General features: G+C 44.1%; 1 protein-coding gene across 11 annotated transcripts in view; it reads left to right on the forward strand.

Moving 5' to 3' along the window:
- Positions 1–16444, forward strand: part of LOC115117107 (type II inositol 3,4-bisphosphate 4-phosphatase-like) — a 547861-nt gene that overhangs the window by 304187 nt on the left and 227230 nt on the right. For all 11 annotated transcript variants that reach the window (XM_065024930.1, XM_065024928.1, XM_065024919.1 and 8 more), the window contains one exon: positions 2934–3050. In XM_065024930.1, the coding sequence (XP_064881002.1) occupies positions 2934–3050 (117 nt within the window). The remainder of the gene's footprint in view (positions 1–2933; positions 3051–16444) is intronic.

A 16444-nucleotide genomic window follows, 5' to 3' on the forward strand; every position in this document is an offset into this window, starting at 1 on the left:
TGGCAGTACTGAGCAACACTGTATACTGAGAGCATGGTAGCATGGTATCTGGGTGGCAGTACTGAGCAACACTGTATACTGAGAGCATGGTATCTGGGTGGCAGTACTGAGCAACACTGTATACTGAGAGCATGGTATCTGGGTGGCAGTACTGAGCAACACTGTATACTGAGAGCATGGTAGCATGGTATCTGGGTGGCAGTACTGAGCAACACTGTATACTGAGAGCATGGTATCTGGGTGGCAGTACTGAGCAACACTGTATACTGAGAGCATGGTATCTGGGTGGCAGTACTGAGCAACACTGTATACTGAGAGCATGGTATCTGGGTGGCAGTACTGAGCAACACTGTATACTGAGAGCATGGTATCTGGGTGGCAGTACTGAGCAACACTGTATACTGAGAGCATGGCAGTAGAGTACTCTCCAATGGATTAGTGTTGTTTTCTCTTTCCCACTGCTTGGTGTTAATACAGGGGATGAAAACATCTAGTAGACTAGGGAGGAGAGGGGTTTGTGTAGAGGTTGGCTTGTGAGGAGGTGTGTGTGTGTGTGTGTGTGTGTGTATGTGTATGTATGTGTGTGTGTGTGTGTGTGTGTTTTGCAGAGGAGTGTAACGCGTGGATGTCCTGGGGTAGCCTCATGTCTTGGCTGCCGATCTGTAACCACAGGTCCTTCCACAGTCTACATCCCTCCAGTACTCCCCTACTGTATCAATGGGCTTACTGTGTTAGGCTAAGATGTGTTAGTTGTTAGTCACCTTGGATAAGGATGTCCTCCTAGTCAATAAAGGGACATGTAAACAGACTGGAGGCTTCTATCGATCCTTTGAGGTGACTAATCTGAGCAATTTGGGTTTTCCTAGCCGACGACCGTTGCTACGGTGGAATGCAGTACTGGAGACCGTGGAGACGTTTTTCATGTCGACAGATTATCGTTAGGCTGTTTACGGGATGCACCAGGGCTGAGTGTGTGCTTTCTGAGTGTATGCTTTCTGAGTGTATGCTTTCTGAGTGTGTGTGTGTGTGACGATGCCTCCATGTGCTTGTTTATGTGTGTGTGCGCGTTTGTGGGTACTGACTGTGTGTCCAGCCTGTCCTGGGGGCCTGCGTTCCAGAGCCACTCATCAGGGCAGGGCAACAGGAAGAGAGAGCCCCTGATGTAAACACCAGTTTGCTTTGAACACGCAAAGCTTCACTTCACCAGGGCATATACAGTCAGGGTACACATTATACCAGGTCACAGTAGGCTCCATAGGCCTCTCTCCTGGCCGGGCCTGGGGCCCTATAGGGGGGGCTATGGTGCTTGGGGTCTTGTGGGAACCTGGGTGTGTTTGTGTGTTTAGGCTAGCGGAGGTCATGCAGCCATGTGTCTATGTACAGTACCAGCCCTCTATGGCAACAAGCTCTCACAGTCTCCCTGCAGAATCAGATGTCCAAGCCCTTAAAATGCCACATTTCTTTGGCATTGACTCCATAATAGTTAAGTTAAGGATTGGCTTTAAACAAAAAACAACTTCATATTATGTTAAAACCTGTTTGGGATAGGGGGCAGCATTTTCACTTTCGGATGAAAAGCATGCCTAGAGTAAACTGCCTGCTACTCAGGCCCAGAAGCTAATATATGCATATTATTAGTATATTTGAATAGAAAACACTCTGAAGTTTCCAGAACTGTTTGAATGATGTCTGAGTATAACAGAACTCATATGGCAGGCGAAAACCTGAGAAAAATCCAACCTGGAAGTGGGAAATCTGAGGTTTGTAGTTTTTCAACTCATTGCCTATCGAATATACAGTGTCTATGCACTTCCTAAGGCTTCCACTAGATGTCAACAGTCTTTAGAACCTTGTTTGAGGCTTCTACTGTGAAGGGGGAGAGAATGAGAGCTGTTTCAACCAGAGGTCTGGTAGAATGCCATGAGCTGATTACGCGTGCGCCCTTGAGAGCGACCTGCGTTCCATTGCATTTCTAAAGAGAAAAGGAATTCTCCAGTTGGAACATTATTGAAAATTAATGTTAAAACATCCTAAAGATTGATTCTATACATCGTTTGACATGTTTCTACGAACTGTAATATAACCTTTTGAACTTTTCGTCTGAACTTTGGCCAGGACTTGCCCGCGCCTCGTGAGTTTGGATTTGTGAACTAAACGTGCTAACAAAAGGAGGTATTTGGACATAAATTATGGAATTTATCGAACAAAACAAACATTTATTGTGGAAATGGGATTCCTGCAAGTCCATTCTGATGAAGATCATCAAAGGTAAGTGAATATTTATAACGCTATTTCGGACTTTTACTGGCTCCACAACATGGCAGGTATCTGTATGGCTTGTTTTTGTGTCTGAGCGCTGTACTCCGATTATTGCATGGTTTGCTTTTTCCGTAAAGCTTTTTTGAAATCTGACACAGCGGTTGCTGTGTTTAAAAAAAATAGTTTTGAATTTCGCGCTCTGCTAGTGATAAGGCCCGTTATCTACTTCCCCAGAGTCAGATGAACTTGCGGATACCATTTGTATGTCTTTGTGTCCAGTATGTAAATTACAGGATGTTTTGCGAACCAATGCTAACTAGCATTGAGAAGTCTACCCATAGACTTCCATTCATTGCGCTAACACCCAGGAGCAGTAGGGAAGCAGACTGAGCACAGCTGTTGGCTCACTCATCCCTCTCTATTTCTCTCCACCTCTCCCCCCCACCCACACACTCTCCTTCTCAATTTCAATTAATGTGCTTTATTGGCATGGGAAACACATGTTTACATTGACATAGCAAGTGAAATAGATAATAAACAAAAGTGAAATAAACAATAAAACAATTAGCAGTAAACATTACACTTACAAGCCTTCCAAAAGAATGAAGACATTTCAAATGTAATATTATTTCTCCCTCTCTCTCACTCTCATGTTCCTTCTCATCCTCTCTCAGGGTAGCAGAGACCCGTTGTTCCTGACAGGGGTGACATTCCCTCCGGAGTACCCTGCCAGCCCAGAGACGCTAGTCAAGCTCACCGTCTACGATGTGAGAGACAAGGCCCGCGACAATGTAAGTAAACCGCTAAGTGTGTGAAGGGGCTGAGGGGGGAGGGTGTGTACGGGGAGAGTGTGTGCTGGGGAAGGAGTGTGTGTGGGGAGAATGGGCAATGCCTCAAATTGTTGTTTTCTTTGCTGTGCGTGCCGAAGGTCTTTCTTTTGTGTGTGGTTTTGTTAATCTGGCTGCGCTGCAAACACTTGCAGGGCGGTAGAGAACAGAAGTTGGGAGGCCTTAAGTATGGGTGATCTATCATGTTATGCATTTGAAGTGAAGTCACAGGCCTTCACATTGAGTTCTGTCTGTGTGGCATGAACTGGGTCGAAGGAGATTTGAAAGCAAGAGCGAGGCCTTTGGTGATCTTCCCATGGGAATACATACCCAGAGATCAATGAGAATGGGGATAGCTCTAGACATGGAATTCTGAATGTTGGTCGGTCTGGGTCTTCTGGTTCGGAACCCTTTTTAAACCGTCTTGAAATCATCTAATGGGTTCTCCAATATGAAACACTTTAAGCTTCCCTTGGATACTGGCTATGAAGGATTTAATTAGCTATTAAGGCTAAGGGTTACTTACTCCACGATGATGTCATAGCTGTTGTATGGATTCTATACACTAGCTACCACTACAGCACTGTGACGGCACTACCTGGAGCACTGGAACCAGAGGGAATAGAAAGATCTGGAACAGCGACATCATAGCTATTGTATGAGTTCTATTTAAGCAATAAGGCCCGAGGGGGTGTTGTATATGGCCACTATACCACAGCTACGGGCTGTTCTTAAGCACGACGGAAGGCAGAGTGACAAGATACAGCCCTTAGCATATTGGCAATGTACCACCAACCCCCGAGGTACCTTATTGCTATTGTGAACTGCGTAGCAATGTAACTACAACAGTACCAATACATGTTTTGTCATACCCGTGGTGTACGTTCTGATATACGTTCTGATATGCCACGGCATTCGGGGCTTGAACCACCCAGTTTATAAAGTGGGTTACAGATGCCACATGGTCACCTAGCTTATGTAAACGTGTATCTCACAGCTTCATACACCTACAATACATATGGGATACATTCAGTCCCTCTATGCTTCTGATTTGTGGCTATATCATATCCATTGTAGGGATTCTATGTTGTCATACTGCCGATATCACAACAAATGTATTTCACACTTACACATGAGAACATAAAAGTATATAAACTGTTAGTTGAAAAAGAGACAACACACTTCACTCGGGTTAGAAAAATAGGTTTGTTTCACTCTTCCTGAGCCTCAGGTACTGTAGAGTAGTTGAATCCAACTGTTCTGTAAAAAAATATAGCAAGTTAGCAACTTGCTAACAACCCCTCAAGCCTGGAATCTAAACGATGCAAGCTAGTTCCTTCTGAGGTCTCCATGTAATATTGATGGAAGACTACACCTATGTGAGCCCCAACACTGTTCAAACTCTACAATACCTTCACCGTGTAAGACTTGGTTAGACACTGGTCATGTCAAGCAGTCAGTCGCGTATCCCAAGTGGTAGAGTTCTGTTAAAAATGAATGTCGAATCGTTCGTGGCCACACAAGCTAACGCCTTGACATAAAGATATTTTATAGATGCCTGGTAAAGGCATAAGCTGTGTTACAGCTATATCTTGGAGTGGTTGGGCGGGTTCATTGTCTAGGCAGCTTTGGAGCCTATGGGTTTATAGAATGTTCTGGTTCTTTGGTCTGTCTTTGTTGAGGGATGAAAATAAAGTGAATTTCATTGTTTACTGCTCACAAATGGGAGGAGTCATGAACCTTATTGAGACAAGATCATCTTGGTCTTTTTGGTCTTTTTGGTACAGCTACTACTTGGATGTCCATTATAACCTCTCCTTTCAAACCTGATCGTAAAATCCGACCATCCATACAAGCATACCAGCATCATCCTTTATTCCATTTCTTAAAACATCCAAAATAAAAAATAATCAGAATACAGTAGAACAATGTTCCCTCTAATTCTTTGGGGCACTGAGCAAATTTCAGGTCTTGTGAGCAGAATTCTGTGCAACTTCTGGCCCAAGTTTACAGTGAACACTGAGGCTGTACCTTTTAAAATTTTAGCCAGTAGCCAATAGGCTATTTGGGCTATTTGAGCATAATGTAGGCGTATATAAGCGGCCTACTAACAAAACCAATCTTAACTTTTTCACATGGAAATAGCTTTTGATTTCTATGATATAGCCTACAGTAGCCTATAGGTTGTGTGCAATGCAGGCCTACACTGCATCAGACTTTTAAAAACATTTTTACACTATGCACTATGTATGATACAAGAAACCACAAGAAACCACATTACAAAATATAATACCATACAGAGAATTATAGCATGTAAGCCTATTGGCTTATTTCCATATTCAATCCTGTGTAAAAATACAACTCTACCCCATTAATTAAGGCATAAACAAGATTTTTACCTGACTCAGTTTTAAAAAACAACTTGAAATGTAGCCTACACGATTTGTGTTCTTGTAGGAAGCAGTAACTCCCCATTGCTGACCAATACTTACCTATAACTTGGCTAATAACTCGCTATAACTAGTAAAAAATATCAACAAATGTGCACATGTGCAGCTCTGCCCTCTGATCTGAAATGCGCATTTGCTGCACGTGATTGAAGGACCGCTTGTGGGCTACCTGTCAAAAGAATACTCCATTACGCTCTGTGCTCTGCCTACAACGAAATCACAGACTCAATCTTACGAAGTTAGATTTGTTTTGGTTTGTTGCATTGAAAAGGGGCCGATATAATATTGATTCGATCACAGAGAAAAACATTGATCTATATAACGCATGGAAACTAATGTGGAGAATTCAGTGAAATTCAATCTCTTGCGTCTCTTCACGCCACGGACACGCGCAGTTTAGAGGGAATATTGCAGCAGAATAAAAGGCAGATCAGACAGAATATTCTGCCTTGCTGTGGAGACTGTCTCCTGACTAGGGCCTGACATCCTGTCAGGGTTCTCACTCACAACACTTCCATTCACTCAAAATAGTCAGAGAGACACCGTGCGCGTGCGTGCGCGTGTCAGTGGCGGTTGTTATGGGGGCCATTTAAGATTTTTTTTTCTAATGAGCATGACCTTATTTCTATTACAGCATATTGGATTACTGTCATTCAGATTCCATTCGCCCTGTTCAGTGTAACAGCGATAGGTTTAGGCTACTACATGATACTGGAATTTTCCCTATACCCATCATGAGGTTGCTACAACATAGCCTATGAAGGAAAGTTTACAATGTAGGTGCACACAGGTCCAGAGAAAAGGTGACAGACAGTGACACATTCAATACCGCCTTGCGCACTCTTGCCTTCATCTAGCTGATATAGGGTATAATCACTAGTCCAACAGTTGCAAATGAGAGTTTCTATTATGTTTATCCCTGCTTTGTTGCGTTTGCTTCCGTTTAAGAAATATTTTTCAACCGAATCGGTGGAATGAATACACCCCTGTTCTGCATAAACACAGTTCACTTTCATAACAGCCACGTTGTAGTCCTTCTCGTATCTATGCGCTCCCCTCCTCTCAGCTTTTCCCTTCACTTGTGGACTTTAAGGCACAACACAAGGCGAAAAAAAACTTTCCAAACCAAACCATGTCTTAACCTCTAAACACAGCCTACATCGTTGTCACCATATTAGCTAAAGTAAGATCATAGTCAACATAGCTAATAGAACTAACATGTCAGTAAACCCGCTACATGCAGTAACGTTACAATGTACAGTCAGTAAGCAGTTTAGCACTTACACCGGCGGGCAACAATGGCAATAAATGAGTAAAAACCAAAAGCTTAACTTGACTTGGAAGAGTTCCAGTGTTGTTGGATAGTCATAGCCAGCTAGCTAACATAGCATCTCTCTGTTTTAACAGGGCGTTTGAGTTAGCAAAACTAGCTAGCTGCATTTGTTAGCTAAGTAACTGAATGTGAAAAAAAGTATCGTCTTTCTCTCGTATGTGTGTGTGTGTTGCTTCTTCTTCATTTTGGAAGAAATTAATTGGTTAAAAAATGTGTTCAACTATTGACTTTCTCTCTATTTGAGTCAACTACTCACCACTTTTTATGCACTGCAGTGCTAGCTAGCTTATGCTTTCAGTACTAGATTAATTCTCGGCTCCTTTGATTGGGTGGACAACATGTCAGTTCATGCTGCAAGAGCTCTGATAGTTTGGAGGATGTCCTCCGGAAGTTGTCATAATTACTGTGTATGTCTATGGAAGGGGGTGAGAACCATGAGCCACCTAGGTTTTGTATTGAACTCAATGTACCCAGAGGAGGACGGAAGCTAGCTGGCATCCGGCTACATCATGGAGTGCTGTTGAGGCTGCTGCTGTTGAGGCTACTGTAGACCATTGCAAAATAATGTGTTTTATTCAATTATTTGGTGACGTGATTATGTTTAGTATCATTTTATCTAAAAACTTATTTAAAAAAAAATGGTTTACAATTTTTATTTTTATGAAATTCACTGAGGAGGATGGTCCTCCCCTTCCTCCTTTGAGGATCCTTCAATTGTGTGTGTGTGCTTGTGTGTGTGGCCAAGCTGTCTGGTCTGCTTCAGGACAGGCCCTCCTGTGCCTTTCAGATCATTCCCTCATACCTCTAGTCTCCTCTTCTAGTCTCCTCCTAGTCTCCTCCTCTAGTCTCCTCCTCTAATTGTCTCCACCACTCTCCTCCTCTAATTGTCTCTACCACTAGTTTCCTCTAGTCTCTAGTCTACTCCTCTAGTCTCCTCCACTAGTTTCCTCTAGTCTCTTCCTCTAGTTGTCTCTTCCTCTAGTTGTCTCCTCCTCTAGTGTCCTCCTCTAGTGTCCTCCTCTAGTCTACTCCTCTAGTCTACTCCTCTAGTCTACTCCTCTAGTTGTCTCCTCTTCTAGTCTCCTCCTCTAGTTGTCTCCTCTTCTAGTTTCCTCTAGCCTCCTCCACTAGTTTCCTCTAGCCTCCTCCACTAGTCTCCTCTAGTTGTCTCCTCTTCTAGTCTCCTCCTCTAGTTGTCTCCTCTTCTAGTCTCCTCCACTAGTTTCCTCTAGTCTCCTCCACTAGTTTCCTCTAGCCTCCTCCACTAGTTTCCTCTAGCCTCCTCCACTAGTCTCCTCTAGTTGTCTCCTCTTCTAGTCTCCTCCTCTAGTTGTCTCCTCTTCTAGTTTCCTCTAGTCTCCTCCACTAGTTTCCTCTAGCCTCCTCCACTAGTTTCCTCTAGCCTCCTCCACTAGTCTCCTCTAGTTGTCTCCTCCACTAGTTTCCTCTAGCCTCCTCCACTAGTTTCCTCTAGCCTCCTCCACTAGTCTCCTCTAGTTGTCTCCACTAGTTTCCTTTAGTCTCTAATCTAGTCTCCTCCTCTAGTGTCCTCCTCTAGTTGTCTCCTTCTCTAGTGTCCTCCTCTAGTTGTCTCCTCCTCTAGTGTCCTCCTATAGTTGTCTCCTCCTCTAGTCTCCTCCTCGAGTCTCCTCCTCGAGTCTCCTCTTCTAGTTCTCTAGTCTACTCCTCCTCTAGTCTCCTCCTCCTAGTTTCCTCTAGTCTCCTCCTCTAGTTGTCTCCTCTTCTAGTCTCCTCCACTAATCTCATCTAGTCTCCTCCTCTAGTTGTCTCCTCTTCTAGTCTTCTCTTCTAGTCTACTCCTCTAGTCTACTCCTCTTCTAGTCTCCTCCACTAGTTTCCTCTAGTCGCCTCCTCTAGTCTCCTCCACTAGTTTCATCTAGTCTCCTCCTCCAGTCGCCTCCTCTAGCTTCCTCCACTAGTTTCCACTAGTCTCCTCTAGTTGTCTCCTCTAGTTGTCTCCTCCTCTAGTCTCCTCCACTAGTTTCATTTAGTCTCTAGTCTAGTCTCCTCCTCTAGTTGTCTCCTCCTTTAGTTGTCTCCTCCTCTAGTTGTCTCCTCCTCTAGGCTCATCTAGTCTCCTCCTCTAGTTGACTCCTCTTCTAGTCTCCTCCTCTGGTCTCCTCTAGTCTCAACTAGTTCTCTAGTCTCCTCCTCCTAGTTTCCTCTAGTCTCCTCCTCCTAGTTTCCTCTAGTCTCCTCCTTTAGTTGTCTCCTCTTCTCGTCTCCTCCTCTAGTCTCTTCCCCTAGTTGTCCACTCATCTAGTCTCCTCCACTAGTTTCATCTAGTCTCCTCCTCTAGTTGTCTCCTCTTCTAGTGTCCTCCTCTAGTTTCCTACAGTCTACTCCTCCTGATGTTGTATCATATTACAACAGTCTCCCCCTCTAGTCTCTAGTCTCCTCCTCTAGTTGTCTCCTCTTCTAGTCTCCACTAGTGTCCTCCTCTAGTTTCCTCTGATCTACTCCTCTAGATGTTTTACAATTTTACAATAGTCTCCCCCTCTAGTCTCCTCTAGATTCCTCTCTGTCTCCTCACTCGCCCTACAGAGTACAATTAAGGACTTTCCCACTGGGCACACACTGTTTTTTCCACATAATTTCAATCTAATTACACTGAACCAACGTGGAATAGACGTTGAATTGACGTCTATGCCCAGTGGGTTGACTGAGTACTGCTCTCTCTATGTACGAATCTGAAGGGAGAGACAATATTAACATTTCTAAAATGTCGACTTCTTTTCTCCCCCCTTTTTGACTTGTCTTTTTCAACCCTTTTTTGAGTTGTCTTTCTCATCTTTCCTCTTTATTCGTGGTTTTCACAGCAGCAGTAGCTACAGTACAGTGGTTCCAGATCTTTCTCTTCCCTCTGGCTCCAGCGATCCAGTTCCCCTGTAGTGCTGTAACATACTAGACGTGTTGCTCTGCTGGGCTGGGCTCAGCTTGTACAGCGCTAGCTGCTTGTCTTGGTCTCATTAGCCAGTGTGTAGGTGGTACGGCCGTGACCCCAAACACGAGTTGACACCCCGCATCAGCCCCGCGGGTGCAAATGGGAGCCAATCAGCCAAAGCTCCAGTAATTTAATGTCACATTTTTGGTGATAGAAAAGAAAAAGAGCGATTTGGAAATGTGGAATAATGTGTGTGTGGGGCATTTGTGAGGCTGTGTTTACAGATGAGCAACCAGCATTTTACAAGTCATATGCAGCTGGCAATTCATTCCAAAGGCGAGCACGTCACCGCTTCTAGCAGACCACTAGGTAAACATCAAATAAAATCCTTGGCGTCTTAAATTGGCCTGATGTGTGCTATCTTTATGTCCACTGCAAGGGGTTAGGTTGGCCATTGAAGGGGAAAGGAGAGGAGGACGAGACAGGAAAACGAATGAAGCAGATTTTCTAGATGAATCCCTTAATATTCCAGGAGGAGCAGAGTGTTACATTTCATACTGGGATGATTTCCCTTTGCCTCCGGCTTCCAAGTTGTCTGAGATGTGCGTTCTGAGATGTGCCCCGGTGCAGCTGCAATGCTGCCGTGAATACATGAGAGGACGGACAGAGCAGATGGAATGGTAAGAGGTAGAGTGGAGATGGAGATGGAGATGGAGAGAGGAGCGGGGGGGGGGTGACGAGGCCTGTTCTCTCTGACTGAGTGATCTGCCCCCAGGCCTTGTTGTCAAGGGTGACAGGTTACCCAGAATTACCTAGATTTCCTCTGTGTATAGCTGATTCCCATGGGCATTAGATTGTACATTCCGATCATGTCCCCACTTGTTCAATTAAACCTCTACATGTCAAGAACCCCCCCCCCAAGAAGTGTATTCAGATGATTCCACTCCATCCAACACAACGTATTGCTGGATAAAATGATTTTAGGGACTGGGAAAGATATTCCGTACTCCTCGTAGGCTGCCTTCGTAGGTTTGTAAATGTAGACATCATTTGAGCCAGCGACCTCATGATTGCATGATTCATAACCTTTATGAAATACTGTTTCTTGCATAATAGATATTATTTCTCCAGAGTACATTTTCCCTCGTAACTCAAATTACGCAAATTGCACAAACAAAACCTATTTAGACTATTAGATAACCTTCAGTAATTGATAGAGAAGATTCACAGTGAACTCAGACGACAGATCCAGAATAACAGACCAAAAGCCTACAACCCGCAAAGACTCAAATTGGAGGCGAAGAGAGAGAGCGACCGAGAGACGAGGGTTCGTGAACAGATCTGTGGCCAATTATTTCGCAAAGTGCAGCGCATCAGAGGGCACTTATCAAAGTAGAGGGGGAGAAAGAGGCCGAGAGAGACGAATGAAAGCAGATGGGAACAAACACAATATTGTTTGTATGCATTGTTGTGCGTTGTCTGTCTCGCATTCTAGAGCTCACTTACCTTGTTGAAGAAGCTCAGAGACACGGAACACCAAACTAATATCGAGAGCAGGAGCTTCTTGTCGGAATCAAAGCGATTACCCAGCATCCTCTATGGTCTACGACGATAGGACGGCAGCCTGTAGATTGTAGTAGAGCCCTTGTGTGTGTAATCATAGGCTCATTTATCTCTACGTCTGGCCTCTGTGATGTTACGAACATGTAATGCGGTTTTCATTGTGTGTGCGTCATAGTAATCTTCAGATCATGAAGAGGGGATTTGATTGGGTTCTGTGATGTGTGATGCACAATACCGTGACGAACAATAGAGAAGCTCCTCTCGGCAAAGTATAGAAATGGGCCGTGTCCAGTCCTTTCCATGAAGACGCCATAACGTGTTCAAATACAGAACTTTTTACTTCATTGCTTTAATCAACGTTTAAAGATGGTCGCCCCGCAAACACTGACAGGCACGCACACGCACCAGCCTTTATACTATCATTCAAGTGACACCCTCGAAGGTGTAGAGAAATACGTATTGGATCCAGGATGAGTACAAAGTAGCAGGGAGGGGTACTGATCAATATGCTCCACCTCCAACCCCCTGGCAAAGTAGCAGGGAGGGGTACTGATCAATATGCTCCACCTCCAACTCCCCTGGCAAAGTAGCAGGGAGGGGTACTGATCAATATGCTCCACCTCCAACTCCCCTGGCAAAGCAGCAGGGAGGGGTACTGATCAATATGCTCCACCTCCAACTCCCCTGGCAAAGTAGCAGGGAGGGGTACTGATCAATATGCTCCACCTCCAACTCCCCTGGCAAAGCAGCAGGGAGGGGTACTGATCAATATGCTCCACCTCCAACTCCCCTGGCAAAGCAGCAGGGAGGGGTACTGATCAATATGCTCCACCTCCAACTCCCCTGGCAAAGCAGCAGGGAGGGGTACTGATCAATATGCTCCACCTCCAACTCCCCTGGCAAAGCAGCAGGGAGGGGTACTGATCAATATGCTCCACCTCCAACTCCCCTGGCAAAGTAGCAGAGACACAGGGGCAAGGCGTGCTTTCACACTCCTCTCCTCTCTTCGCTTTATAGTGTGGAGGAGATGGTGCAGGAAAAAAGCCCTACATCGTGTCTAGCTGTAATTCACATCAAGTGATGTTGACATTAGCATCACGTTCCTTCACTGGACAAGCGTCAGAGTGCAAGACATGGCTCATACGTACCGTATGCTTAAGCACGGCGCAATATACCAGTCATTACAGTGCCTGTCCTTCCAATGTACCGGTCATTGTCTAGTTATAGCCATTCCCTAGGCGCTCTATTTCTACAGTCATCTCTCCAGTTATTTAACAGACGCTCTTATCGAGTGGATACAGTTGAATTTGTCCTGGTCCCCCATAGGAATCGAACCCACAACCCCGGCGTTACAAGTGCCATGCTCCACCAACTGAGCCACAGGGGACTAGTTACCTGTCCAAAATTCTAATCAGTTATGTAATTTTGGGATTACCCAAACTCACTAACGTAATCTGATTGTTCAGTTACTTTTAGATTACCTTCCCTTAACAGGCATTAGAAGAATACAAAAAATGAATATTACCAATTTAACCACATTTATTGCAGGATCAATCACTGTTGGTTTACATAACTGGCCATAAATGGATGTTGCATTTGACTTTGTTATGTAGGCTTCTTCTAACCAATTACTTTCCTCTACAGATAATAATATGATTAGACTGTATCTTTACATTAAAAAGTCTGGCAGATTTCCAGTCATTCCAATTCATTTAATACCCCTTGATCTTCAAGAATAGGACTTTGTTTTACCTGAGCATAACCCAAAAACGAAGGGCTTACTAGCTTACTCAGTTTGTGATTTAGTTGTCATGGAGGACTGTTTGGGCTCACTGCTTCGAGTTGAAAAGTAGATGTCGCTCTCGTGGAATGACATGACAAGAATGCCTTATGCTGCATTTGCTATAAACATATCGTTGTTTTGGTGACACATTGATATCTTGATCATTTGAAGTCTATCGAAAGTGTGCGAGTTTGAGCACGTGTCCATTTAGGCCTATGGACATTTCTATTTTTATCAGAACAAATGATATTGAGCAATAAAAGCCCCGCTCGTGGTCTTCTTAAATTCAGCTGGTTGTTGACAGTATGACGTACAATGCCACGGCATAGTTTAGAAGGGAGGAACTCCCTCAAACTTTTAGTCCATAGGCTGGGATCCGCACTATGCAGCTGTTTCAAGAGCACATTTATCACTGGCTGTCCACTGGTCACAAAAACAATGCATGATGAGCAGCACAAGCTCCTTCAATTCAAACATTATTGGGTTAAAGTACACATATACTGTACAGTTGTGAACAGCCACCCACAACAACCACAAGGCACAACATATCTATTGAGAGAGCAGCAGTGTGATTCATACTAATGCACGATGTAGATATCTGTAGTAGGTTGCATCTGTATGCTGTCGTTCTTACCTCGAAGCATTTATTCAAGCAGTTGCACCATTGGAAAGACATAGCTTTGGACCGTAACTACAAAGGCCTGCTCCTGCTCTTTTCCTGTGATCCATGGAACACGTTTGGTGTGTCATCATGGTGGTCTCGGACTTGTGGTCAGACTCGTTCAGGCGTAATAAACTTAAACTTGTGTTTTTTTTTAATCTGATTTTATTTTCTCAAACATTCTTTCTGAATTTAAAAGTAATCCTAGAAGGTATAATCTAGTTTTTCCAGAAGTATCAGTTATCGGATTGCATTATTTTCTGGTAAAGTAACCAATTACATTTGCAGTTGTTTTGTAATCAGTTATATGTAATCTGTTACTCCCCAACCCTGACCTTGTCATACTAGTATTCAATAACAAAGCCTTCAGTAAATGCTAATGGAGGGTGGATAAAGCTAGGTTTGGGTTAAAGTGAGATTACTCTTTGAATAAAGTATGGTGGGAGGTTAAAGTACGTTATCATCCCGGGCTTCAGTTGTCATGGCCTCACGTCAATATAAGAGACCACTAATTAGAGGGCTGTTTTACTCTCTCGCTCGCTCTCTCTCTACTCTCTTTCTTTCAATTCAATTTAAGGGGATATATAGGCATGGGAAACATGTTTACATTGCCAAAGTGAAGTAGATAATGAACAAAACTGTTTTTGTTGTTGTTTTTTTTTACAGTAAACATTACGCTCTCAAAAGTTCTCTCTCTACTCTCTTCCTTTCCTCTTCTACCCATCTCCCCCTCTCTTTCTGTCTCTTTGAGTCATATTCAAAGTGGATCTTACCAGCGGGTGCTCTTCAGATCTCTCCAGAGGTCAGACTGTGTTAATGGCAGACGGTTGACAGCAGCCGGTAGACAGCAAGCCCTCCCCACTTGCACCGCCACTGGCCTGTCAGAGATAACACCTAGACATTCAGCCCCACAATCAAAGAGACCAGGTCAATACAGCCAATCAAAGGGACATACCAAGGAAAGAGCTATGTCGTGATAGGGCGGCAGACCAAAAGGCTGTTGTGACAGATCAGGGGGACTGACTGTCATCTCAAGGCTGAAAGGAAGCAGTAAAGGTGGCCTCCTCCTCCTGTTCCCTCGCCAGCAGTCCTCCTCATTGAGTCCGTGTCACTGTCGGGTTGAAAGGTAGAAATCTAAAAGGTTCTTTATCAGAGCTAGTTGCTTAATGAGTGACATCTTGACAAGTGAATGTGTCTCCACTCCCTCTCTCTCTATCGGTGGCCAAAGATCCACTGCATATGTAGAGGTGATGGTTTCTACCGATCGGTTTCTTATGCCTGAGGAGATGAGGAAATACCGGGTGGTGGGGGTGGCCACCATCCAAGAACCTTCTGCCTAATGCTGACGGGGGGGAAATAAGTCCTGTTTAAAACTGCATCTCCAGCTAGAAGCTAGAAGGGACGAGTTGCAAAGAGGGAATGTAAACATGTAAGTTATCTGGTGCAACAACCCCCCTTTGGCTAGCTTGGAATTGGAACGGAGTGTGATTACTGTACTGTATTTGAAACAACCCCTGACTATGGTATTGTTTCCAGGGGAGAAAAGTATGTTACGTGATTGTAGGGAAGTACATGGAAGAGCCACACACTCTGTCGTCCGGTGCTTTCTCTTCAGTGTGTTGACTTTATGTAGACCCTCCTCTCGGGCCTTGCTGCAGTCCGATTCCTTTGTAATGGTCGGTCTCATTAACTCTGAGGGAGAATCCATAGAGGGGAAGGGGGAAATGTAGCCTACTTCCTTGTTCCTCTGTGACGATATGGTCAGGCCTGGGTTGAAGTTAGGCCGCTATGTTTTACATTTAACATTTACATTTAAGTCATTTAGCAGACGCTCTTATCCAGAGCGACTTACAAATTGTTAATGTTTTAGACCTGTGTAGACTGGTTTTGGTGCTGATGATGGCAGTTTTAGACTGGAGAGAGAGAGAGAGAGAGAGACTTGCTCGTCATTGAGTGATATTGAAAAAACTGTATAACTTTACATGAATCTGGCGTCTATCCAAAACTGAATGGAATGGGCTCTTTATAAGTTAGATAAATGTGACATGGCAATGAAATGTCCCTTCGCTATCTGAGGCCAGATATGGATAGACAGCCTTTCAAACCTGAATGGATAAACTCTTTACAAGTTAGATAAGTTTGACATGGCAATGAAATGAAGTGTCCCTGCCTTTGCGTCTTCGCCATAGCTACCGAATACAAGATATGAAAAGAGACGACGTGCCTTCAAGCTTTTCAAAGTTCTCTTCAACGTCTGCCTTTTTCCATTAAAAAGAAAATCCCGTTAACTTTATACCACGGCTGGTAAAAGTGTTGAAGGCAGTCAGACGAGCACAGTTGACAATTGAGGAGAAGTAAAATAGCCTCCATCCGGGAGAGTGGAAAGTTAAAACTCGCTAATGCGTTTTCATTGAAGCCAAAGCCTCGTCTGCCGTGTCAAGCTAACACTACGCTTGCCATGTTACTCTGAAAAACCCCATCATAAAGAGGGAAATATCGCATTTGAGTGGCGTCAGAGAAAATACTCCAGAATGTCAACTAAAGTGTGAAGTCCATGTCTAGTCGAGTCTTTCCAGACTTAATTTGTCACGTCTCAATATAGTCTTGGTGCATCTATCTCTGGTTTGTTTGTTAAAGACCGTGAAATACAGATTGCCTAATTG

This window comes from Oncorhynchus nerka, linkage group LG11 (genome assembly GCF_034236695.1).
Source record: "Oncorhynchus nerka isolate Pitt River linkage group LG11, Oner_Uvic_2.0, whole genome shotgun sequence".
In the NCBI taxonomy this organism is placed as follows: domain Eukaryota; kingdom Metazoa; phylum Chordata; class Actinopteri; order Salmoniformes; family Salmonidae; genus Oncorhynchus; species Oncorhynchus nerka.